At 44.7% G+C, this 26,228-nt stretch overlaps 1 protein-coding gene across 3 annotated transcripts in view; it reads right to left on the bottom strand.

Annotated features, from left to right (window-relative positions):
- The window catches only part of LOC118208130 (DENN domain-containing protein 2D-like), a 49,826-nt gene that overhangs the window by 19,077 nt on the left and 4,521 nt on the right, over window positions 1-26,228 (bottom strand). The window contains exons 2-6 of one of the 3 annotated variants that reach the window (XM_035382491.1): window positions 19,481-19,558; window positions 18,963-19,052; window positions 17,021-17,125; window positions 2,948-3,001; window positions 1,962-2,063 (exon numbers count right to left, since the gene is read on the bottom strand). In XM_035382491.1, the coding sequence (XP_035238382.1) occupies window positions 1,962-2,063; window positions 2,948-3,001; window positions 17,021-17,125; window positions 18,963-19,052; window positions 19,481-19,550 (421 nt within the window). In that variant the 5' untranslated portion in view covers window positions 19,551-19,558. Of the gene's footprint in view, window positions 1-1,961; window positions 2,064-2,947; window positions 3,002-14,992; window positions 15,444-15,483; window positions 15,529-17,020; window positions 17,126-18,962; window positions 19,053-19,480; window positions 19,559-26,228 lie in introns of those variants that run through there. The other 2 variants (XM_035382494.1, XM_035382493.1) reach the window with 2 other exon arrangements.

Raw genomic sequence — 26,228 nt, 5'->3', positions numbered from 1 at the left:
CTCTGTCTCCTTAATGTTCACCTTTTAGGATATTGGGAGAACAGTCAGGACAACACTGATCAAAATATCCGTGGACCAATTAAATTTGAAAACCAAAGTCTCTGATCTTATCACCTGAAAACTGGCAAAAGTTCTGGGGAAAAGTAAGGATGTTTGTTTCCATTGGGAACTGTACACTATCCCTTTTATTAATCAAAATAACAGCCCCAAGCAATAAAAATGGGATTACAGGGACTGATGAAAAAATGCAATATGTGTACCTTATTAAGGTACCACATACCTTATTTTGACAGTGACAATGAGCTGCCTTTATCAGTCTCTCTCTCTCTCTCTCTTTCTCTCTCTCTCTCTCTCTCTCTCTCCCCCCCCCCCCCCCCCCCCACCCAACCCCTGCACTCTTGCTCCCATTTCTCTGTTCTCTTTCCCTTTTAACTGACAGCAGAGACTTGCCCAGACTGGTTTGCTGAGTTTGCATGGGTGAAATCCCTCCCAATCGGGCTACTCTTTATTAAATTACATTACAGGCATTTTGCAGATGCTCTTATCCAGAGCGACTTACATTGTATGGTATTGTGTGGCGAAAATGGGTTTGGGCGGGTTGTCATAATTTGGGCTTTTTTTGTCATATTGGGGTTTTTAATCTTCTAATTCAGGTAATCATTTTGTAGTGCAGTACACACTTTCAGACTGTCTCCTAAGAATCACAACCACCCCCCACCATCAACAATCTTAAGGGCACCCCAATCTAAATAGCACATCCCCCCCCCCCCTCCCCCCCACCACCGTCAACAATCAACAATCTTAATAAATTCACCCCCGTCAACAATCAGAATAGCAACAAACACATTTTTTTGAATTTTTTGGTATTTAAAAAAATTGGGCTGTTTTTTTTTCAGGATTGGGGTTTCAGGCTCTGACTGGGCGGGTTCACCGTTTTCAAATCTGGCAACGCTTTTGGCAAACTGTGACATGCATCCGTACCATACCACCAGTTCTTTTCAGCCGTTTAACTTGGGCCCTAATAGTGCAGCAGGCATTGTGTACAATCTTAGGTGAAGTTGTGTCATATGATATACTGAGATACTCAGTGCAGTTGGGATATCAAATGCCTGGTCATGAATGTAATTACAGCAACGGCCATGCCCCTCATTCACCCATTCACATACACACACCAACAGACATGCCTGTCTTTCACCCATTCACAGACACACTAACGGCTATGCCTCTCATTCACCCATTCACACACACACCAACAGTCATGCCTGTCTTTCACCCATTCACACACACACACACTAACGGCTATGCCTCTCACTCACCCATTCACACACTCACTAACGGCTATGCCTCTCATTCACCCATTCACATACACACACCAATGGCCATGCCTGTCTTTCACCCATTCACACACACACCAACAGCCATGTCTGTCTTTCACCCATTCACACACACACACTAACGGCTATGCTTCTCACTCACCCATTCACACACTCACTAACGGCCATGCCTGTCTTTCACCCATTCACACACACACCAACAACTATGCCTCTCATTCAGCCATTCACACACACACACACACACACACACACCAATGGCCATGCCTCTCATTCACCCATTCACACACACACTCATACACCAATGGAAAAGGCAGCCATGCAAGGTACCATCCAGCTCGTCTGCAGCGAGTAGGGCTTGGGTGTCTGGCTCAAGGACACTTTGACACTTTTTGCCCAGAGGTCCAGGGATCAAACCGGCTTTCTGATTGGCAGATGACCGTTCAACCCCCTGAGCTAATGCCACCCCCACAAATAAGCGGTATTCTGAGTCACTATGCACTCCAACGCCTGCAGAACAGCCTTCTAAGCACACATTTCCAAGCTAGCTATGTGACACCCTGGATTTTGTCAGTCGATGGATGCAGAATGTTCCCAGTGTGAAAGGGAGGTTTTTCCAGACAAACTCACGGTCTCGGGAAGACTTAAAGAGGTGAAGAGAGGACCACAGGTTGCTCAGCCTCTTGAAGGCGCCTTCGTTGCCCTCCTCCTCTTCGCTGGACATGACGGCACCTGTGGACAGAGGGCCACGGCCCAGTTTAGCGCAACACTTCCTGTACGTCCACCGCCTTCCATTAGTAACCAAGGTTACCGTAACTTAAACTCGAGGACCTGCCCCCACTGCTGCCAAAAAAAGCATAAAGCGTGCTAATAGCTATTACCTTACCCCTTCAAAGACAAGCAATCCTGCGGTCACTTTCACATCAGAGTCTAAACAGCGCTAAAAGGGCACACATGCTAGTGCCCGTTAATAAATAACTGACAAATAACACAGAAAGCAGCGGCGCTTGAGACTGGCACGGAGGAGCACACGTCCATTTGCACGAGAAGGTCAAAGGCAGCTCGTCGGATTTCCAGCTCTAACCCCAGTTTTGCACCGCGGTGCAGGCGTGCGTTCTTGGCGCACGCAGGAGGAGGAGGCTTGTGCTGCACCACTGCCATTCTCTCTGACTCAGAAGGGGAATCACAGCTCCTGACCGAGACCCTGAGATTAAACATCTCTTCCACTTTAACGGCGAGGTCACGTCAGGTCACATCACTTCTGCTCTGACTTACGGGAATCCCACGTATGAATGGTTGAATTACTGTCACTTCATTTTCCTTTCATTTTGATATGTCGAGTAATTGAAAATAGGTATAAACCTGCCATGTGATTCGCACATTGGGATACTGATCAGATCATGAATAATTAGTGCAATATGTCAAACTGACAAATGGATTAATTAATGATTAATGACTGAATGACTTTAAATTTGAACATACCTACGCCGACCATATACAGGGATAGTACTTCAGTGATTTGAGTTTTTGCATGTATTTGTCTTTATTGCTATTAAAGAGGTTGTGTTTCTGTTTTGGGGTCATCCTGTTTATGGGACAGGCCCACAGTGACTCACCCTGGTCCAGGCCTATGGGGCTCCCCTTCCCATTTACCTCTGCAGGGGCGTCACCTAGGGAACAGAGAACAGGTATCACTGAATGGAGAGCACTGCACTATACAGAGAGTGAGAGCACTGCACTATACAGAGAGAGAGAACACTGCACTATACAGAGAGAGAGCACTGCACTATACAGAGAGAGAGCACTGCACTATACAGAGAGAGAGCACTGCACTATACAGAGAGAGAGCACTGCACTATACAGAGAGAGAGCACTGCACTATACAGAGAGAGAACACTGCACTATACAGAGAGAGAACACTGCACTATACAGAGAGAGAACACTGCACTATACAGAGAGAGAACACTGCACTATACAGAGAGAGAGAGCACTGCACTATACAGAGAGAGAACACTGCACTATAGAGAGAGAGAAAGCACTGCACTATACAGAGAGAGAGAGCACTGCACTATACAGAGAGAGAACACTGCACTATACAGAGAGAGAGCACTGCACTATACAGAGAGAGAGCACTGCACTATACAGAGAGAGAGAGCACTGCACTATACAGAGAGAGAACACTGCACTATAGAGAGAGAGGAAGCACTGCACTATACAGAGAGAGAACACTGCACTATAGAGAGAGAGAAAGCACTGCACTATACAGAGAGAGAGAGCACTGCACTATACAGAGAGAGAGAGCACTGCACTATACAGAGAGAGAACACTGCACTATACAGAGAGAGAGAGCACTGCACTATACAGAGAGAGAGCACCGCACTATACAGAGAGAGAGAGCACTGCACTATACAGAGAGAGAGAGCACTGCACTATACAGAGAGAGAGAGCACTGCACTATACAGAGAGAGAGCACTGCACTATACAGAGAGAGAGAGCACTGCACTATACAGAGAGAGAAAGAGAAAGTAAAAACCAAAATTGATATTTCAAAGAAGATCCAGATTTCAGGGAAACAAATACAGATTCAAATGAGGAAATAAAACAATTGAACACAGTAACAATTACAGTTATTTAGGTTTAAAAATAAGCTCAACAGGAAGCTTTAACTTGGCGGTAAATGAACTGAAGGAGAAAGCACGCAGGGCATTCTATGCCATAAAGAAAAATACTCAAATTATACTGCCTGTCAAAATTTGGCTTAAAATATTCCAATCAGTGATTCAACCAATTGCATTATATGGCAGCGAAGTGTGGGGTCTGCTCACAGAGCAAGATTTTACAAAATGGGACAAACACCCCATAGAAACCCTGCATGCAGAACTTTGTAAAAACATCCTTCATGTCCAGAGGAAAGCACCAAACAATGCATGCAGGGCAGAATTAGGCCAATACCCATTATTAATTAACATACAAAAAAGGGCAGTTAAATTTTGGATTCACCTCAAAAACAGCGACCCCCACTCTTATCATTACAAGGCCCTGAAATACCAAGAGATGAGCCCAAAGAAGAGTCCCCTCAGCCAGCTAGTCTTGAAGCTTAGTTCATTAACCCCTACTAACACAAAGCAGCCTCAAAACAGCAACATACAAACAATTAGAGTCAACCAAATTATAGCAAAACATAAAGAAAATTACATCACCTATTGGGACACACAAACAAAAACACAAAGCAAATTAGAATGCTATCGGGCCCTAAAAAGAGATTACCTGACCACAGTGAAAGATTTAAAAACAAGGAAAATATTGACAAGATATAGACTCAGTGAACACAACCTGGCTATCGAGACAGGTAGACACTGGCAGACCTGGCTGCCCAGAGAGGACAGGTTGTGCTCACTTTGTGACATTGAAGAGGTGGAGACAGAGCTTCATTTCCTCACGAAATGTGAGAAATACAGAGAGACACTGTTCTTCCTCAAAATGAAAAAAAAAGAAAGAAGGGAATGTGTGGATTTGGCGGCACAATACATTGCCACTTGCCACAAACTGAGGGACAGGGAGTAACATTGACACCAAAAAAGTAAAGCTATTATAGTTCATTGACATTTTGTATACGTTATCTTCTAGATGTAGAATTTTATTTCTGTGGTCTGGATTTTATATTTATTCTGTTTATTGTAGTTAATTGTTATTGCCTGTCTGTTATGTTTGTCACGTGAGTGTATGCTTCGGCAATGTAAGTGTACCCTTACCATGCCAATAAAGCTTATTGAATTGAATTGAATTGAATTGAATTGAAAGAGAGAGCACTGCACTATAGAGAGAGAGAAAGAGAGAGCACTGCACTATAGAGAGAGAGAGAGCACTGCACTATAGAGAGAGAGAAAGAGAGAGCACTGCACTATAGAGAGAGAGAGAGAGAGAGAGAAAACTGCACTATAGAGAGAGAGAAAGAGAGAGAGAGCACTAGACTGCACAGCATGAACAGCACTAAAACAGCAGCCCACATGGAGGGAAACTGGTGCTTCACTGACAGCTGAATTTCCATAAACTGCAGATATAAAATATTTTTGCAGCTTTCTGTCCATTTATGAGAAAATGAGTATATAACGCTATAACAGAAATGAATTACACAGCAAGGTATTCTTGTTATACTTGAAAATTTGTCACAATGTCCACAGTGATGACTCAAGCAACTGTCAGATGTCACAGTTGGCTTCTGAAATCGTTCGAAGCTGAAGCAGGCAGTTCCTCCCAGGCCCCCCCATGCCCGAACGCGAGTTTTGTGGCACGGGGGTGGCACCATGCCCGCTGGCTCCGTGCCGTTTCTCCCTGCCACCCACTCAAAAGACAAAGAGGGTGGAAACTGTTTCTGTCCCTGCCTGAATTAGACCAGGTCCGGTGGCTTTCAGCGCAACAGACTACATTCATGCATCTCTGCCCGACTGGTACTTCTGGAATACCCACATACTTCTGATAAAAAAACACTACAGCACAGCCCTGGCATACATTAAGCGTTTATTTCATTATTGTTTCATTTCCTGGCGCGCTTCCAACCGACAGTTACACGATTGACAGGTCCGCTTTACCCAGTGGGATGGTTTGCCTGTTTTTCTGGAATGTCCCGTGAGCAAAGAAATGTGGGATGTATCAGCAGTGAACGGTTGCATTGTTTCTGGAGTTAGAGCTGTCTTTTTGGCCTTGTGCAACGGAAGATTAATATCCTGCACCCACACAAACCATTTACATACGCTCCATACTGTATGTGCCAAGCAAACACAGCTGACTACATAACCACACTGCTTCAGATCCATAAGTATCATCGTTTCTACATTCATCTAGTGCATTTCTGGACCCAAACCAGGCTATCTATTTTAAGGTCTATCCTCTGTGACATAAGGACAGGTATCGTCACAAAAAGTGAGACAAAATAAGTTCTTAGAATCAAAGAAACATCACACACACACACACAGTTGATCTGCATAATTTGCCTTCACAGTCAATGCTGGTAGATTTGGCTTTGCTTTGGAATCCACAAGGTCACGAAAGAGACGTCTAATAACCGATACAAAAAACGGCTCATTGCCAGCTGCATTTAACCGCAAGCTTTCAGTAAACCTGCAGTACAGGAAGTGAGACTGCATCCAACTCCTACAGAAATTGAATCCAGCTGCCTTCAATATATTGAAATAAAATCATCACATCGCAAGGTTTCACAATGGGCGAAAACGACTGCCACTTTCAGATGTTAGAATAAAAAAACACTTTGCAATAAACATATTTCTAATCATAATTTTTTAAGGTCTACTCTAACAGTATATTACAGCGTACTCCATTCCTGAGCAGAGAGGAGAGGTGCTGGTCAGTCACAGAGAGGAGAGGTGCTGGTCAGTCACAGAGAGGAGAGGTGCTGGTCAGTCACAGAGCGGAGAGGTGCTGGTCAGTCACAGAGAGGAGAGGTGCTGGTCAGTCACAGAGAGGAGAGGTGCTGGTCAGTCACAGAGAGGAGAGGTGCTGGTCAGTCACAGAGCGGAGAGGTGCTGGTCAGTCACAGAGAGGAGAGGTGCTGGTCAGTCACAGAGAGGAGAGGTGCTGGTCAGTCACAGAGCGGAGAGGTGCTGGTCAGTCACAGAGAGGAGAGGTGCTGGTCAGTCACAGAGAGGAGAGGTGCTGGTCAGTCACAGAGCGGAGAGGTGCTGGTCAGTCACAGAGAGGAGAGGTGCTGGTCAGTCACAGAGCGGAGAGGTGCTGGTCAGTCACAGAACTGAACGTACCTTCACAGGAATGGCAGAAAGCAGAACAGTCCGGTTACTGTCCTGCATTGCACAGCCGGCGCGGTGTTTCAGGAACCGAACCTCACACGCCCGGCCCGACCGCTAACCCCACACAGAGGATTTAAAAGCGGCCTTTCACACACTCCCTGTGGCTTCCCAGAGGGATTCAGTATTTACTCCTAGCCACCGGTTTAGAGAACGAGGCTTTCACACTTTCCAGCAAAGCTCTGAAGGAATCCTTTTCTCTCCGGAGAGGCCACCACCACTTCCTCGTACAGACACTACCAGTAGATTCCATGCAGACTGCACATGCCTTCACAGGCACAGACTATCAGTCGCTGAACAGACAGGCTGTCGGTCGGTCGCTGCAGGTTCAGTACAACTCATACAGTCGCTATATTATTTATTGCAGAGTCTTCAGCAGGGACAGCAGTGTCTACCATCAGGGATGGTGTAGTGTAGTAGACAGTCATTTTCTGTCATTAAGAAACTTTTTGTAACACTTTACCCGAACCCTTTGACGTAAGGCTGACATAACACTGTCATACACATGACATAACAGCTGTCGCAAGAGGGCATAACAGATTATGTCAGTTCATGTCAAATGACATAAAACTACCATGCATTTATCAGTAAATGTACATGTCGTGTTATTCCATGTCTATGATGGTTTTATGTTGGGCTTTATGTTGAAGGGTTCAAGGAAAGTGTCACCAAACTTTTCATACACAGATATTCACTCATATAAAGATTACACTTTGTCTACATTACTGTGCTCAATAAACCAGGTTTCCAGACTAAACCAGCCGCAGGTAAAAGAGGCAGTATGCTACATGTTCCGGAACTATCCGGCCCTTTCTGGCTGCTGGAATCAGAAGGAGGCGTTGGCAACGTCTGACATTCCTCAGGCCCTAATTCCACTTTCACCCTAATTCTGTCACCAGAACGGCGCTCTGAGCCGGCACTTCTGACCGCACGCTCCCATTGGAGCAGCAGAAAAAGGGGCGTGGCTTTCCCCAGCTCTGCCTTGCTGTGTCATCTTCAGACCACGGCAGCTTTCCAGAGACCCTCAGCAAAACTGCGCAGAACTCACGCCAAAACAATGATGTCATGGGCTCGGGCCGCGGAGACGGTCGGACAGCTGCGGTGGAATTTAACTCTCTCTAATTGCAGATGTGTGTGTGTGAATGTGTGTGAATGTGTGTTATGTCTGCGCATACAGGCTACATTAGGGTTATAATTTGTTGTGTGCACAACTATACTTAAAGGGGAATTGCACTTTCAAACACATATGGGCTTATTTTGTTTATATTGTCCTTCTAATGAATGTGTCGACCTTCATTTTTCGATTAGTTATTTCGTTTTAAATGTCTAACATTAGAAACAAGGACCTATTTTCTTTTTTTTAGTCCATATAGTAGTACGGTTTCCAGTTTTATCTCCTTCTTCAAAGAAAAGCATAGCGTTGAAGTCACGCAATGATACGCTGCCTAGGTCTACTTCCTGAATTTGTAAAGGTAAGCAACAAAACATCATAAAATATTAACAAAACGAAATAACTAATCAAAAAATGAAGGTTGGCACATTCATTAGAAGAAAATTAGAAATAAAATAAGCCCATATGTGTTTTAAAGTGTAATTTAATATTTTAAGGTGATAATTGTATTTTCTGTGCACCCTTGTGCAGAATCACATTCAGACCGTACCAAAGCCAGTCCGGTGGGGAGATGATAGAAGTCGGCCAAGCAACGCCGTGACGAACGCATGGGGAGGGAGGGGCTTGGGTCAGGAAGAGGGCCTATACCAGCAGTGTATCCGGTGCAGCCAATGGCAGCGCAGCTCAGAAGATGCTTACAGCTGGCTACGTGCCTTTCCGAAGATGTAGGTGCTGGTCTGTGCACTCCCGCATCGATGGAGGATGTAGCAGCAATGGGGCGGAGGTACTTTAGCGACGGGGCAGAATTACAGTAGCAATGGGGTGGGGTGGGGGTTACGCCAGTAATGGGGTGCAGAGTTATGGCAGCAATGGGGTGGAGGTACAACAGCAACAGGGGACAGAGGTACAGCAGCAACAGGGGACAGAGGTACAGCAGCAGTGGGGTGGAGGTACAGCAGCAACAGGGGACAGAGGTACAGCAGCAATGAGGGGACAGAGGTACAGCAGCAATGGGGTGGAGGTACAGCAGCAACAGGGGACAGAGGTACAGCAGCAGTGGGGTGGAGGTACAGCAGCAACAGGGGACAGAGGTACAGCAGCAATGAGGGGACAGAGGTACAGCAGCAATGGGGTGGAGGTACAGCAGCAATGAGGGGACAGAGGTACAGCAGCAATGAGGGGACAGAGGTACAGCAGCAATGGGGTGGAGGTACAGCAGCAATGAGGGGACAGAGGTATAGCAGAAATGGGCGGAGTTATAGCAGGGATTGGCCATTCCAAATAAGATAACAAAGAGATATGGGATTAAAAGCTTCCAGTCAATTCAAACAAATTAAAACAACAAAACCTAATTAATAAAAAACAGCCACGGAAAATGGCTTCTGTCAAATTCCAATGTAAGGCCCAGGTTTACCTGGCTCTGGAACCGAAACACATAAAAACAGCAGCAGGTGAAACACAGCCGAGGCCAATCGCTCTGACTGCAGTGGATAAAACGCAGGTAAAATGCAGATAAAACGCAGGTAAAACGCAGACGAAACGCAGATGGAACGCAGGTAAAACATAGATAAAACGCAGGTGAAATTAAACCATGTGCAGAAATACACTTTGCACCTCCTTCTCACTTCTCACACCCCCCAGTTTCCTCTGCCAGTGGGTGCTGCATCAGCGGCCTGCAGCTTGTACCCGTCTTCCAGCCCATTTCCTGTGCGCTTGCTGTTGTTTTTAACTGCCAGATGCTAGCTTCTGGGGGCATCACTGTGAGCTGCCTGATTTATCCCTAGTTTGGATACCATTTTGAACAGCATCACATCACATGAGAAATGTGACAGCTCATGAACTAGCAGCCATAATCACTAGCACTGTAGCTGCGTGAACAACATCAAGTGCTTTAATCACTTTGAGGAGCTCATTACATCTTCTAATAATACTATAAAGCCCTTGGGAGCAATTTCTGTTTTAGTTTACTCGTGTTGAGCTAGCTAGCTAGAGTGTGACATATCGTTTTCAACCTTTCATTCAAGTAAAGCGCTTCCTTAGAATGATACCAATGGCTAATTATTTTGTTGTGGTCATCGCCCATAGTAATATTAAAAGAAAGACCTCATAATATCTGTGCTTGTACTACGCAGTGCATTGTTCCCCAGCATTTTGCGTAAAAGACACCAAATCCTGCATCCACTGCTTATGTGCTCATTGGCAATGACCAAGACAAGTTCTGAAACTTCAAATGATACAGACAAAACATCAATAAATTATCACAGAACAGAATTTTGCATTCCTAATTTCATCAATTATCTAAGGTTCAGATTGTGCATTCACAAATGTAATCTTTTGGTTAATTTCAGATTAAAAATGATAAATCAGTGAATAAATCAAATCAAGCCTTAATAAAGGCCAACAAGTGGGCGTCCTGAATGAATCATTGTTTCAATATGTTACGTCCCCTGCCTCTGCTTGCCTGGGTAGTGCAGGTAGAGGTAGTTACTTAATTACCTAATTGCCTGATTGCCTCCACCTGCCTGTGGCCCAATATAAGCCCAGTAGTATGAGGCAGGGGAGATTTTCTTTTGGGGCTTGTGATTTGTGTGGAGAGCTTTGGTTTTGTGAACTTTGTGTGTTTTTGTTTGTAATTTAGATTAATAAATGTCTAGGTTTGTTTTTAGATCAGTTTCTGTCTTGTTTTTGGTGCATCTGGACTTTGTTTGTTGCGGCCAGTCGAGCCAGCCGTAACACAATATCATTCAAGACATATTTATAACCTATTGGCTCAATCAGCAGTGGAGGTACATGTGCATTTTGCGAGACAAATCTATGAGGGTCAGGGGTAAAGCAGTTTTCTTTCACACGAAGCAGCCACACCAAGGCGGGGCTCCAACCAATGAGAATCCAGCCCTGCAGTCGTGCAAATTTTCTATGGTTCCCCATCAAATCAACCGTCATCCATTTTCACTGGTTTTCCACCCTTAGGGTAATGATTCCTATCAGCCAGGTACACCACTGTAACTCTCTCAATCTGACCACAGACCACAGACCACTCTTTTTTTTTTTCTCTCTCTCTCTCTCTCTTCTGCCTTTTGATTGACCAACTGACGCAGCTTTGATAGGGACCATTTTAAACAGAATTCCAGTTGGGTCAGCCAGATATAATTTGCTGGGCTCAGCTAATAAATGAAGAAACTAAGAAGCCAATCTTTATCAGTCTGACATTCCCTTCCTTGGATTATTGACCCCCGACCCCCGTCGCTTGGCAACAAAGGCGAGGCAACAGTGGAAGAGCAGCACCCACTCATCTTGATGAGATAAGACCAAAGTGAAACTAAACTTCCCCAGGAAAATCAAACCTTTTTTAAAAAAGCCTTGCTGTCATGGTACCATAAACAGAAATAAACAACACTGAAAGAGTAAGGTGCACGCTGAGAGCAGCCAGCTGCTGAAGCTCATCATCTCTGTCCATTTATAATTCCTCTCCAATAAATTCACACATCGGCAGCTTCTGAGAAACCATGCAGCCGGAAAAGTGAAGTCGGAAAAGAAAAGCTGGTATTGTGGGCATTGTATAAGGTTGTCTTTCTAGGTCTTAATGGTTTTTCTAGTCTTTTCTGGTCTGCTTGTCCTGTCTTGGCTAGGTCTCACTCACAAAAGAGGTTTTAAATCTCAATGTGACATCCTATTAAAATACAGGTGATAATTATAATAATACAATGTCGAATTTACTCAACACCGAGAGAACAGCTGCTGTCTTTTCAATTGCAAACAGAAATGAAACTGCCTCTTTTCACTTGTAGAAACAATCGCCAAACTTTTGAGGCCTTGTCGCCGTGGTGACACAAAGCCATCTTGAATAATTTGGGCATACTGATGCTAAAGCGCAATGCTAATAAGATTTCTCACAGAATGAATCTGCTCTGCTTGGACCAGCCACTATCACTGGAATGTTATGACTGACCAATTCCATCACACAGTACATCACAGGACACACCTCAGCAGGTCAGAGAGACCTGGACCTTACCTACATCCACATCTGCCCAGGTACACAGTGCAGTGCTTTAGTATTCGGACAGTGGCACAATTTTTGTTGTTTTGGCTCTGTACTCCAGAACAATGGCTTTGACAGAAAACAGTGAAAATTCGTAAATGTGCAGACTGTCAGCTTTAATTTGAGGGTATTTACATCCATATCAGGTGATTTGGTCTCCCCCAATTTAGGGGACAATTGCTGCTCAGCTGTTTCTTGGCCAGCTGTGTTTCTTTGCATCATTAGTCCATGCACAAGAAAGCCAACAAATGTTCCAGAATAGATTCTAGGTGTGGAATTTGCATTTAGAGTCTTCTGCTCCTGTCTCCTAACATGAGGGCCAAATAAGTGTCAATGCTATATCAAGCAACCATTAGGGAGGCTTAAAATCAGAATAAACTGATTAACTGATTAGCGACATAGCCAAAACATTGGGTGTGTCAAAATCAGCTGTTTGATACATTGTTAGGAAGCAAGAATGCGCTGGTGAGCTGGTAGATCACGAAAGATCACTGTAGTGGATGACTGAACAATACCTTCAACTGTGAAGAAAAAACTCTTTTCAACTGTCAAACAGACCAAAAACACTATCCAGGAAGTAGGAAAAGATGTATGAAAGACTACCATAGAGAAGACTATACTAGCATAACCTCAGAGGGTTCACTCCAAGACGAAAAGCACTGGTAAGCCTCAAGAACAGAACGGCCAGGTTAGAGTTTGCCGAAAAGTAAAAAACTTTTTTTTTCATAGAGTTCTGAAACAATGTCTTATAGACGGATGAGTAGAGCATTATCCTGTAACAAAGAAAGCGGACGGTGTGAAGAAAGAAAACAACTGCTCATGATCCACAGCATAGCACCTCATCTGTGAATCATGGTGGAGGTAGTATTATGGCTTGGGCATGTATGGCTGCTACTGGAACTGGCTCACCTGTCTTTAGTGACGATGTGGCTGCTGACGGCAGCTGCAGGATGAATTCTCAATGGTACAGAAACATCTTATCTGCTCAGATCCAACCAAATGCCTCAAAACTAATTGGACGGCACTTCATCTTGCAATAGGACAAAGATCCCAAACATACTCCCAATGCAAGCCAGGAGTTTTTAAGGGATGGGGAATGTTCACGAATGGCCAAGTCAATCGTCTGTCCTGAATCCAACTGAATGTGCGTTTCAGTTGCTGAAGACAAGATGAAAGTAAAACACCTCAGAAACAAACAGGAACTGAAGATAGCTGCAGTACAGCCCTGGCAGAGCATCACCAGGGAAAATACTCGGCATCTGGTGATGTCTATGGGTCACAGACTTCAGGTAGTCATAGAATGCAAAGGATTTGTCACCAAGTACTAAATATGATAACTTTATTCTGGATTATATCACTGTCAAATTACTTTTGTTCCCCTGAAAAGGAGGGAATGTGTATATAAAGATTACCTTATATGGATGTAAATAGTGTTAAATTAAAACTGGCAGTCCGCACTTTATCGGCATATTTACAGTTTTATTTCAAATTCAATGTGCAGGAGTACAGAGCCAAAATAACAAAATTGTGTCATGTTCCAAATACTTACACACCGCTCAGTCTGTGGCGCAGCAGGTGAGCTACACAGTATAAACGGTTGCTTATAAACGTGCAAATGGTTGCTTCAAATCATAACATGTCCAATGTTTGAAAGGGTAAAGACATTTTCTTTGCTTTTTTAAAAAAACAAAAAAAAACACAAGTACAAACTTGACAGCAGGTGGGCATCTGACGAAAGCATACCTATATCGTAAGTCACTTTGAGGAACCAATACGGGCCAACAAAAATAAAATCAAAGAGCATATTGCAAAATGGCGCGGTTTATTGCACTGCGTAGGAATTAGTCTTTTTCCAGATTACTGTCATTATTTGTACTTAGGGCCTCGGTGCAGATGGCAATGGAAAGTACAAAATGCACATTACAAGTGTAAGTATACAGTGCACAACTCATAATTACTAAAACAACCAAACTACTGTCTGCTGCACTACTGCGCATTCTACTGAACGCTATTACAGCAAATACCATGTCTGCCTTGAAACTTAAACCGAAAAATTCCGACAGAAAATTACATTAAGCCACTGCAACAAGCACCAAACCGAAGTGTAATTACAGCAGGGGGGTCCATCGATGGGTGAAAAGACTGTGGTCGAAGGCGAAAAAAAATAAGCATCAGCATTCTGAGCATTTCACAAGTTGGTTAACGACTGTGTCAACTTGATATAGTTGCATCACGTTACTCGAAGTTATTAAATACTGAACTTGTAAAAGCAATGTTTAGTGGCTTTGAAAACGCAACGATAGTGTTCATTCCGGTGTGGAGAAATTTTGTAGACTCAACAGATAGCTTTTACGACCGCACGGTACCATTCGAAATCGTTCAGGTTACAGTGTGGATCCGAACGTTTAAATATAGGAAAAATATTTAAAACTGCCCTCAGTTTTAAAATTCATATTTCAATTAATATGTCTATTTCTAACTTCACGGATCTTGTGGATGATATGTACGCTCTAGAGATAGTGGAATTCAATCGCGTGAGGAACGTGGCTATTTTTAAAATCACTTCATAAACACACATCATGATGTGTCTGAAAATCCATTCCCTGATTCACAGCTCAATGTAAACTATTTAATTAAAAGCCAGAAGGCTGAAAATATGTTCAAAATTATTTTTAAAAAGTACTGTACTCACCCTTCGTTGTGTCTTTCACAAATTTGGACAGTCTTAGATTTCTAACCAGCGTTCCTTTAACTCCCTTAGACTTTGCTCCACTCATTATTCGCTTGTTTACCACTGTCCACTGCGTGTTAAATTATCCTTAATTTAGCTAAATCCATGGGCTGGAATTCCCATATTCCACGTGAGGACCCGGGCCGCACACAGCTGTAAGGACTCAAGGTTGGCTGCGAAAGGAACTCGTTATAGCCTACTTACAGACGCACCCGCGTGTATGTACACACAAATTTATCCGCCTATTTCCTTTACGTCCTGTGTGACGATAGTTTCATTTGGAGCTTCGAGTGATCTTTCGAGCGATTTTTTAGCGTATTTTTAACGATGGGACAGTGTCATCTCGTTGCCTATGGGGCGTACACGATGGACTGTAGTTGGTGTTAGCTAACAGAAACTACAGCCAAGAAGTGTCCGCCTGGGGTCTGTGAGGGAGGTGGTTCATTGGTTACCTGTATGTCAGGTACGGACGTGTCCCGCTTCAGGCACAGCATAATGCACACCCTATCCAACATGTCACACAGAGAGCTTCGTTCTGAGGGCGTGGAATTGTTTTTGAACGTCATTCATAACGGACACATTTTTCAGTTTGCCTAGTTTGTTCCTAAACAGTACATAATGCACCCATGCATATTTTCCCTGGAAAACATGAGTGACGGCCAAGGCTTCAGATGTTCTGCAAAACAGAATTCCCAGGATCCATTGGGAGGGGGTATGAGACTGGAGATTGTGTTGGAGATTATAAGGTCACGACAGGCGCGTACTGAGTCATTTGCTGACTGCTACGCGTTGCGGTGAAATGAATTTTTAAACAGATTTTTTCCCCGGACACCAACTTATACATTTGCGCCGCCTCGTGCTAACAATGGAATCATCAACAGGGCAAATGAGTTATAGGTTATTTAAATAGATAATTAGTGACACTCAAATGGCACAAGGTCACTCTGAGCATAAGCAGACAACTGTGAATGTTCTCTGATCAATGTGTTTGATATTTTCTCGAGACAATTCTGGAGATTCATTCAAATGTAAAATGTAATAAGGTGTCCAAATTCAAATCAAATGTCCTGTGAATAATCCCTGCATACTCTTCCAATGAAGGAAAAACAGCTGTGCAGCCAGGATAGGCAGCAGCCTGTGGTCCCTCACTGTATATTTTAGTGTACACATCATCACGTCCCACATCTGGCGTCTGACAAATTACACATTAACCTTCCTCTAAATCTCTCATCCATGAGCACTGATCTATGCAGTTACCTAGGTGCACTTACCTGGAAGTGCTTGCCTGGGGACACATACCTGGTGGAATGTTGGATACCCAGGAGCAGGAGTGCCATGGTGGGGGGGTGGGGGGGGATAGCGGAACTGATTGCCTAGGGCCCCAAGGCAGAGGCGTCACTAGGGGGGTGCGGGGGGTGCGGACCGCACCGGGTGACACCATCAGAGTGGGGTGACAACAAAATGACTGGCAATAAATTTTTTGTGCAGTGTTACGTGTAATGACGGGTTGAAACAGCTAATTTCTCCGATGATGTGTACTGCCGGTTGATTTAATTAGCGGTATTAACGTGACGAGAAGCGCTTTGTCGTTTGAATGCACAACCAACAACACCCCCCCCCCCCCCACCCCCCCGTCGACAACATCAGGTGACAGCGACGGTCGACCGCACCGGGTGTCACCAACCCTAGTGATGCCACTGGCCCAAGGCAAGGGGGGGGAGGGGGGGTCTCAAAAGGCCTGGAATAAAATGTTTGCTTTGGTCTACAATTTTAAGGGAGCCCACTAAAACTGTATATGCACAGGGCCCAAAATTTCATCCCACACCCCTGACCAGGATTACTAGCTCTGTAGAGTGTGCTATTCATATACAAATGTGTGATATTGTCCTCGATCTGGTCTGACCAGGGCCTGTTTCCCCTCTAACTGAGCTTTTTCTTCATTAGGCTGAAAGCGTGTGTATGAACCCGAGTGTAAAAGCGTAAGCTGACCTCTCTCCTTCCCCGTGGACCTCAGAGAGATCGGCCGAAGACGCGTGACTCTGCCCTCATTGCTGGCTGCTCCAGCCCCCTCCTGCTCCGGTTTCTCCAGGTCCGCTGGGCACAGGGAAGGACAGTAGGGATCCGTGAATCTCCTGTCCCCTCCCGAACATTTGCATGAGCGTGCGGCACACGCAAAATACTCACATGACGTTCAACAGAGAATGCCATTATCTCAGTAGCACACTGTACTGTAGCTAAGACAATATTCTATGCCATGTTTGACATTGACTCTGTCAGTTCTGTCTTCCGTCATTCTGGGGTGTCTGGACTGGCGTGTGCAGACTGCCGTGTGCAGACTAGCATGTACAGACTAGTGTGTGCAGACTAGCATGTACAGACTGACGTGTGCAGACTAGCGTGTGCAGTCTAGCGTGTGCAGACTAGTGTGTGCAGACTAGCATGTACAGACTGGCGTGTGCAGACTAGCGTGTGCAGTCTAGCGTGTTCAGACTGGCCTGTGCAGACTAGTGTGTGCAGACTAGCGCGTACAGACTAGTGTGTGCAGACTAGCGTGTGCAGACTAGCGTGTTCAGACTGGCGTGTTCAGACTGCCGTGTGCAGACTAGCGTGTACAGACTGGCGTGTGCAGACTAGCGTGTTCAGACTGGCGTGTTCAGACTGGCCTGTGCAGACTAGCGTGTGCAGACTAGCGTGTACAGACTAGCGTGTACAGACTGGCGTGTTCAGACTGGCCTGTGCAGACTAGCGTGTGCAGACTAGCGTATGCAGACTAGCGTGTACAGACTGGCGTGTTCAGACTGGCCTGTGCAGACTAGCGTGTGCAGCCTAGCGTGTGCAGACTAGCGTGTTCAGACTGGCCTGTGCAGACTAGCGTATGCAGACTAGCGTGTACAGACTAGCGTGTACAGACTAGCGTGTGCAGACTAGCGTGTTCAGACTGGCGTGTTCAGACTGCTGTGTGCAGACTATCGTGTTCAGACTGGCGTGTTCAGACTGGCGTGTTCAGACTGGCGTGTTCAGACTGGCCTGTGCAGACTAGCGTATGCAGACTAGCGTGTGCAGACTAGCGTGTTCAGACTGGCGTGTGCAGACTAGCGTGTACAGACTGGCGTGTTCAGACTGGCCTGTGCAGACTAGCGTGTGCTCCCTCTGTGATATACAGCCAGCTGCTCCACAGTCCTCCAGGCAAGCTGAGCATCAATCCCAGCTGGCACAGGGGCAGTGCAGGAGCCCAGAGAGGCTACTAGTGCATGATGAGGCCAGGAAAATCATGGTGACCACAGCTCTCCCTCCCTGGGAAATGAACTGTGCTGCCCCCTGCAGGCCTCAGACAGCACTGCACAATCAGGATTAGATTACAAGAGTGCAGGACATGTCACTGTGAATAGGACTAGCACACTAGCAAAACACACCGATTGTGGTTATCAAAAACAGATAATTCTGTGTGGAAAATCGGATTCTGAGTGTACGTTTGAGGATGAGTGAAATACGTCATGCAGTGGCAATGGGATATTTCCAGTGTATCCATCCAGCCAGGGGGGCAAGGTGATGCAGTGGATAGCACTGTTGCCTCACAGCAAGAAGGTTTGAATCCCAGCTAGGGTCTTTCTGTGTGGAGCTTGCATGTCCCTCCCCCATATCCACCCACAGTCCAAAGACATGCAGGCTAGGCTAATTGGAAAGTTTAAATTTCCCAAGGGTATGAGTGTGTGAAAGAATGGTGTGTGTGCCCTGCGATGGATTGGCAACCTGACCAGCCTGTATTTTTGCCTCTCGCCCAATGTACGCTGGGATAGGCTCCACTACTGCCCTCCCCCCCAAAGGCTCTGACCAAGAGTTCAAAAAGTAATCTTAAAGTAAGAAAAAGAAGAGTTATTATCCAATTTTAAGTTTATAGCAGCCGTTTTGTTTTGCAGTGTAGCAGACTCACATTTGCGGGGATCTGACCGGGCTGAGGAAAAACTCTTTGCCCCCCTCCTGCCTAGTCTAAACCCCTCATCCTCCTCTGCCAATGGTCTGCCTGGAAAAGAAAAGGTTCAAACACTGTGAAATACATTAAACACAAAACACCAAACACTAAACAGAACAGTATTTAGTAAACACAAAACACAACAGTCTACCTGAAAAAGAAACAATTGAAATAACAGGCTGTGATGTGAAATGCACTATACACAGGACTAAATACAAAACACTACAAAAACAATACTCACTGAAGTTTAAACACAAGACACTTAACATAAAACCACTAGCACTGTTAAGTTTATCCAGTGAGCTGAACATGTTTACCCTTGAACCCCAGGCTAATGAAAGATCCTGACTGTTATGTGTGTCCGGACTGCTCTTTCTTATTGATGCACTGAGTGATTTGAACCTCTTTGCACTGACAGATATACACTCAGAGAGCAGAGAAGTTCCACTAAAGGAAACAGAGGGATTCTGGGTACTCACCCTTGATGCGGAGAGAATGGAAGCTCCACCCCCGTCTCCGTGGTGCACTCGGCTGCTTCTCCTTCTCCATCTTCAGCCCTAAAATTACATTTATTCACCCGTTTGTGATTTAATATTCCACAATTCATATAATAATTTATATGGGGGTAAGGGACTGTACGCCCCCCCCCCCCCCCCCCCCACTGGCGTGGATGATATGTGACAAACATTTTGCTCAAAGATACACAACTAGGGGAATGTTTATGTTACAACTGCTACGGATGTATACTGGATTTTCCTATTTAAAATATTGTCAGTTTGGTGCTTGTTGTGGTTGTGGTTTTAGACTTAACATCAGCAAAATATGTTCAGCAGCAGTATACTGGAGTTGTTGTGTAATGAGCTCATTCACTATCCTTGGCAGGCACTGTGTATAAGACCTTCAAAACACTGTTACCCCTATAGCATAGTGTCCCCATCAGATTCGCTCATTGGGTTAATGCACAACACAGCTTCAATTCCCCTGTCCAGGAATTCTAAACAAATACTCCTCTTTGTGTACATCTTGAAGAATTACATTAAAGCAAGCATACTTTTATTACATATACATGACCAAGCATCTCGACATGAACATGCACTATGTTGGTTTCGCACAAGACTTCTGCTAAATCAGGGAAAACCTTCTCAAGAGATGACCGGAGAAGGCAAAGGCAGCTCATGTGGTTAAATTACTGAATTACATCTGAATGCATTTATTACAACACAACGAAAGAAGGACGAAATGCCCAGCCCCAGCTGTGGGTACAATCAACAACACGCCATTTTGCAACTTGAACCATGTTCAAACAACGGCTTCAGCAACGTTTCAACACACCCGCTCCGGTTAAGCTGCCCTGTTCAGAGGTGCAGGCGATGCATGTCCGCAGGGGAGGAAGAGTGAGGACACAATCGCTGCTTTGTTAGATGCATCTGATTCGCAGAAATATGTACAGACAAATAGAGCAACTTTCCTGTGTGTGTGTGCGTGGGGTGTGTGTGTGTGTGTGCGCGTGTGTATGTGCGTGTGTGCGTCAGAGGTAGATAACCCGGCTTCAAAGAGTAAAAAGACTGACCATGTATTTGCTCCATCACCATGCACTAAACCAGCTGATTCTAATTAGCATAACTCTTCAGCATGATAGGAGAACTAATTATTGTAATCAGCCGGGTTACCCACCTCTGGTGTGCGTGGGGTGTTTTATATGAACTGTTGGCATAAACACTCTATGCCAAGGTTTCTCAACCCTGTTCCTGAAGATCAACCATCCTGTAGGTTTTCATTTCAACCCTAATTTGGCACACCTGATTCTACTAATTAGCAACTTAAGTAGATCTCTAGCTGTTGAAAGAGGTGTGCTTTGTTTGGGTTGGAATTGAAACCTGCTCAATGTGGTTGTTTAGGGCCACAAACATCTGTGGGCCACATAATTCAGGTTTTAAAAGTTTTTATGTTTTTGAAAAGCATTGTAATTGTGCAGTTTTCACAGGGTGCTAACAGCATTTCCAATGCTATTTTTCTTGCACCGGTTTCCTGGTCCCCGAGTTTTCCCAAGGAGGTGCACACATATTGCATAAGGGTGGATTAATGGTATTTTTCCTGAAAATTAATTTCAGGGCCCCTGGTGTAAGAAGGCTGTAGTTGAGTTCTTTACATGTACAATCAGAAACAATCATGAAGCGTTCCATGTATTTTGTTCCAATTGCAGTGCCATAATTCTGCAGATCTGTTGCCTTCGGATACTGTAGTGGCGAGGGCGGCCATTTTGTGTCCGGCTTGGCGCCGGAGCCTGCCGGCATTTGCTGGGAAGGGCCACGTGGCGCACTGGATATTTCACCTTGGCGATGTCCCGATGCAGCCGGGGATTAGCACGGCCTCTTTCACGTCAGTCACTCGCCCTTTGTCCCGCCAGACGGTGTTTGCTTTATCGCCGGTCAAACAAAACGAGTCGGCACGGCTGCCGTGCGCTCGACTGAGGACACAGAGCTGACGTGGCTCCTGACGCAGGCAGGCGCGGGGGGGAGGAGGCGAGCTGCGCGATGGTGTTTTTTTTTTTTTTTAAGTTCTGCCGTGAGATCCGCTGCGCAGGCTCGTTGTGTGATGTCATCGATCCTGGTTCTCAGCCTTTCTGACACGGCAAGTCAGTGATAACATGTTTGGTGAAAGGCATTATGGGACCTGTTTTGTAGCGTGCAGTGAAGGGACTTGGCGTAGTGCTAACATACGCAGGACCCGTCATGCTTTTATCTCTTTGAGTTACCATCCGTGCTATAGTCCAGGATATGACTCCAGTGTATGACTCCAGGTTATGACTCCAGTGTATGACTCCAGGGTATGACTCTAGGGTATGACTCCAGGTTATGACTGCAGCACACTCCAGGTATTACTCCATGCTTTGCTTGATTTTGGCTTTCTGGTCACTGCATTTATCATTACATCACTTTCCATATTCCTCTCACTCAAGATGTACAGCACGTACATACACTATGATCCCCAACTTTATGCTGACTGTATAAGCCAATATAACTGCCATCAATTTAATATCTGAACAGTAAAGGTCATGCATTGCACACATACACATACACACACACAATCACACACGCACACGCACACACACACACACACACACACATACATCCACACACACACAGATTTCAATGATGGGAAATGTACAAATGCGGACACTACACACACTCAGACACACAAAAGCAGGCAGGTGTATATGAACACTTTAGCAAACCTACACAGACACACCCATGCAAGCAACTAGACAGCTACCAGCTACAGTTGGGAGACAGGTTCAGTTTAAAACTCTAGTTTTATGACATTTATAGCTTCAAGTGCTTTAGTTTTGTGTCATCTTTTAATCTTGATAAAAGAGTACAAAGGCCAAAAACTCACCTTTTCAAACTACACCTGAATGTTTCTGTTTTTTTTCCCACCTTTTATCTTGTGGGTATTGAGGCATGCATTCTAATGCTGACTGTAACCTTACCCAGCTGTTGCATTGTTTGCTTACCCTTTGAAATGCACTTTTGTAAGCTGCTTTGGCTATAAGGTCCTTCCAAATTACTAAACTGGGCGGCAGTGTAGTATAATGGGTAAGGAACTGGTCTTGTGACCTAAAGTTCACAGGTTTGATTCCTGGGTAGGACACTGTCGTTGTACCCTTGAGCAAAGTGCTTAACCTGCATTGCTTCAGTATATATCCAACTGTATAAATGGATGCAATGTAAATGCTATGTGAAAGTTGTGTAAGTTGTAATGTAATTGTTTAGAACATGAATTCCCAAAATAACATCAATACCTCCTAAAACGACCCCCCCCCTCCCCCCAGCACCCAAACCCACCACAGGCTGCAGGAGAGCGGCTGTTTAACACACCAGTACATAACATAACAAAACATAGCATAATGACGAGAGCAGGCCATTCAGCCCAACCATGCTCGCCATTTTCCTGACTAAAATACTGCTCTGATTTCCTACATACTAGACAGTATCTCACACTGTATCAAGCCTAGTCTTGAAAATCCCCAGAGTTTCTGTCTCTGCTACATGGCCTGGCAAGCTATTCCACACATTGACTACTCTCTGTGTGAAAAAATAGTTCTTAATGTTTCTATGGAATTTACCTTTTGCTAATTTCCATGTCCCTGTTCTACTAACAGAACTCAACCTGAAGAATTTCTGGTAGTTCACTTTGTTGAACCCCTTTATGAATTTAAAAGCCTCAATGAAATCACCCCTGAGTCTCCTTTTACTAAGCTTGAAGAGGTTAAGCATCTTAAGTCTTCCTCATAGCTTTTATCTTTCATACCAGGAATCAATTTGGTTGCTCTTCAAACTTTTTCCAGAGCCTCTATATCTCTCTTGTAATACGGTCCCCAGAACTGCACACAATACTTTAAGTGTGGTCTAACAAATGTATTGTATTAGATAAGTATAACTTTCTTGGATTTATACTCAATACTATTGGCTATATATCCCAGCATCCTGTTGGCCTTTTTAACTGATACAGCACAGTGCCTAGAATCTGAAAGGCTTTGATCAACCATTACTCCCAATCTTTTTCAAACTGAGCACATTCCAATTTTGTTGCTCCCATAAAGTAATCCTGCCTGATGTTTTTATTTCCCACATGCAGAACTTTACATTTGGCAATATTAAATAAAGTAGGCCTACATGTGCATTATACTGCTGCTGTGTTGCTCTGTCATAGACACTCACCTCTCAGATCTGTGCAAAGTATATTTATCACAATATCAATGTGAAACAAATAACAAAGATATTAATGTTACCAACGATGTGTGAATCACGCAACTGCATAAAATATCATTTAGAAATGACAGAATGGGCTGCTCAGGACCCCTAGGCTTCCGTTGCAAACCCCAGCTTTATGACCACTGGTTAAGAGGACCAAGGCCCCGAGCCGCAGCACCTGACTGCCCTGAGCTCTGCTTGCTGCTTTCCCGCTTTGTACGCTAGTTAGCGCTTTACTGTCTGCAAAAGACACATGAGATGGCTTGCCAGCTCCGTACGCTAGTTAGCGCTTTACTGTCTGCGAAAGACACAGGAGACGGCTGTATGGGAAGATATTTCCGCACTATTAATAGCCGGCTGAAATGACAGGACGTAGCGCCCCGAGAGAGACACCCCGGCCAGAAGCAAACGTTTCCTCGGCGTTGATGCAACGTCGCAACGGCTTGACTGCCAAAATATTACATGGATGGTATGAGCATTATGCTTAACAACAACAACAACAACAACAACAACAACAACAACAACAACAATAATAATAATAATAATACACTGGGATCTGTGAACACATCGCTCTCAACTGTGTCTAATATAACAGTCAGACTGTAGTTACTGGGAAACATATCAATGCGTTCTGTGCTGTGAACAAGTATTTTCCCCCTTCCTGATTTCATCTATTATTGCATAATTTCATTTATTTTTTACTAATACCTGAACACCCATATCACCCGTGTGAAATCAGGAAGGGGACAAATACTTTTTCATGGCACTGTACATTGATACATACATGCATTTTTTTAGTGTTTAGTGTTTGAGGGTTCGGTGCCGATTGAGGGTTTCATCCCCACTGGGAGTTTTTATAAATGTATTTATGTACTTGCTATTTGGGGGTTCGGGCCTGTTGTTTGCTCTTTTTGCTCTTTATTCTCTGTCTCTCGTGTTGCTGCTCTGTAAAGCAGTGGTTCTCAACCCTGGTCCTGGGGACCCACTGCCCTGCATGTTTTACATGTTTCCCTGCTCCAACACACCTGATTCAAATGAATGGGTCGTCATCAAGCTCTGCAGAAGCCTGATAACGACCCATTCATTTGAATCAGGTGTGTTGGAGCAGGGAGACATGTAAAACATGCAGGGCAGTGGGTCCCCAGGACCAGGGTTGAGAAACACTGCTGTGAAGTGTCTTTGTGACAGTTCTCTGTAAAAGGCACTATGCAAATAAAAATTGAAAATTGAATTGCTGTTATTGCTTGCTGCCTATTTCTATTGACGTGGGGCCAGTATGTTTAAAAGGGAAAGGATTTGCTAGCGCAGGCTAAGTGAGGTACTCTGGCTGTGTTTTGAGGTACTGAGTCAGTCCTGAGGGTAAGTGTGGAACAGCAGTGTCTGGGAGGGAGCGATTTCCTTTTCCTGTTCATGGCGTCGCGCTCCATGACACGTCCTTCACCGGCCGTGGCCCGAGAGAGAAGGCCCGCGGCCAGCCGCCGTTCATCCTCATCCTCACGTCAACCGCCACCGCTCACAAGCACGTCCGCGTACAAGGATCTCTGTACTCCTAATACACCGCACATTTGGCTTCTTATTAGACATGGAGGGATATCGTAATGATTACTATAAAAAAATTTGAAATTACACTAGCGGAGGAATTACAGATTTTGACAGAGTAGTTGTTCTTAGTTGTTTTGAGCGTTGCTAAGATACCTGAGTGGACTTATGCACCTTGGTTTTAAAGAACCTGAGGGGAACAGTAGGACACTCGGCAAATCATTAACTAAAATTCCTGTAAATGTACTGATTCTTGACAGCCATAGCACCTGATGTGAATTTAAATGGTGACATTTATGGTAGAAATTGTGCATTTTCACAGCAAATTAAACATAGAAAATCATTCACCTCCATCTGAGAGGCAGATGGTCTTCTATCTCTTAGGTCTGAAAGTTTGTAAAGTGTCAAACATACAAATCTTTGTGTAAGTGGACCCTGGATGCTAGAGTGAGCACTGCACAGGCTAAGAGACTGAGCATTAGAGAGAACAGTGTACAGGATAAGAGACTGATCATTAGAGAGAGCAGTGCACAGGCTCTGAGGCTGATCATTGGAGAGAGCAGTGCACAGGCTGTAAGGCTGATCATTGGAGAGAGCAGTGCACAGGCTGTAAGGCTGATCATTGGAGAGAGCAGTGCACAGGCTGTGAGGCTGATCATTGGAGAGAGCAGTGTACAGGCTCTGACGCTGATCATTAGAGAGAGCAGTGCACAGGATAAGAGACTGCAGTGTAAGAGATGCAGTGTAAGAGATGTAGAGACTAATGGAAATCTGATGATGATCTGATGTAAACTGTCCCACTGTACAGCATTAAATTGGGCTGAGTTGCGTCTGGGGATGTGTGATCCCCTGGGTCCTGTGAGAGGGGGACAGAGGTCACCCCCAGCCAGGGAAAGGCCTGTTTGGAGAGCAAACAGAAAGGGAGTTATTTTTA

Source organism: Anguilla anguilla, chromosome 11 (assembly GCF_013347855.1).
Source record: "Anguilla anguilla isolate fAngAng1 chromosome 11, fAngAng1.pri, whole genome shotgun sequence".
Taxonomy (NCBI): Eukaryota; Metazoa; Chordata; class Actinopteri; order Anguilliformes; family Anguillidae; genus Anguilla; species Anguilla anguilla.
This window is presented reverse-complemented; position numbering and strand designations above follow the sequence as displayed.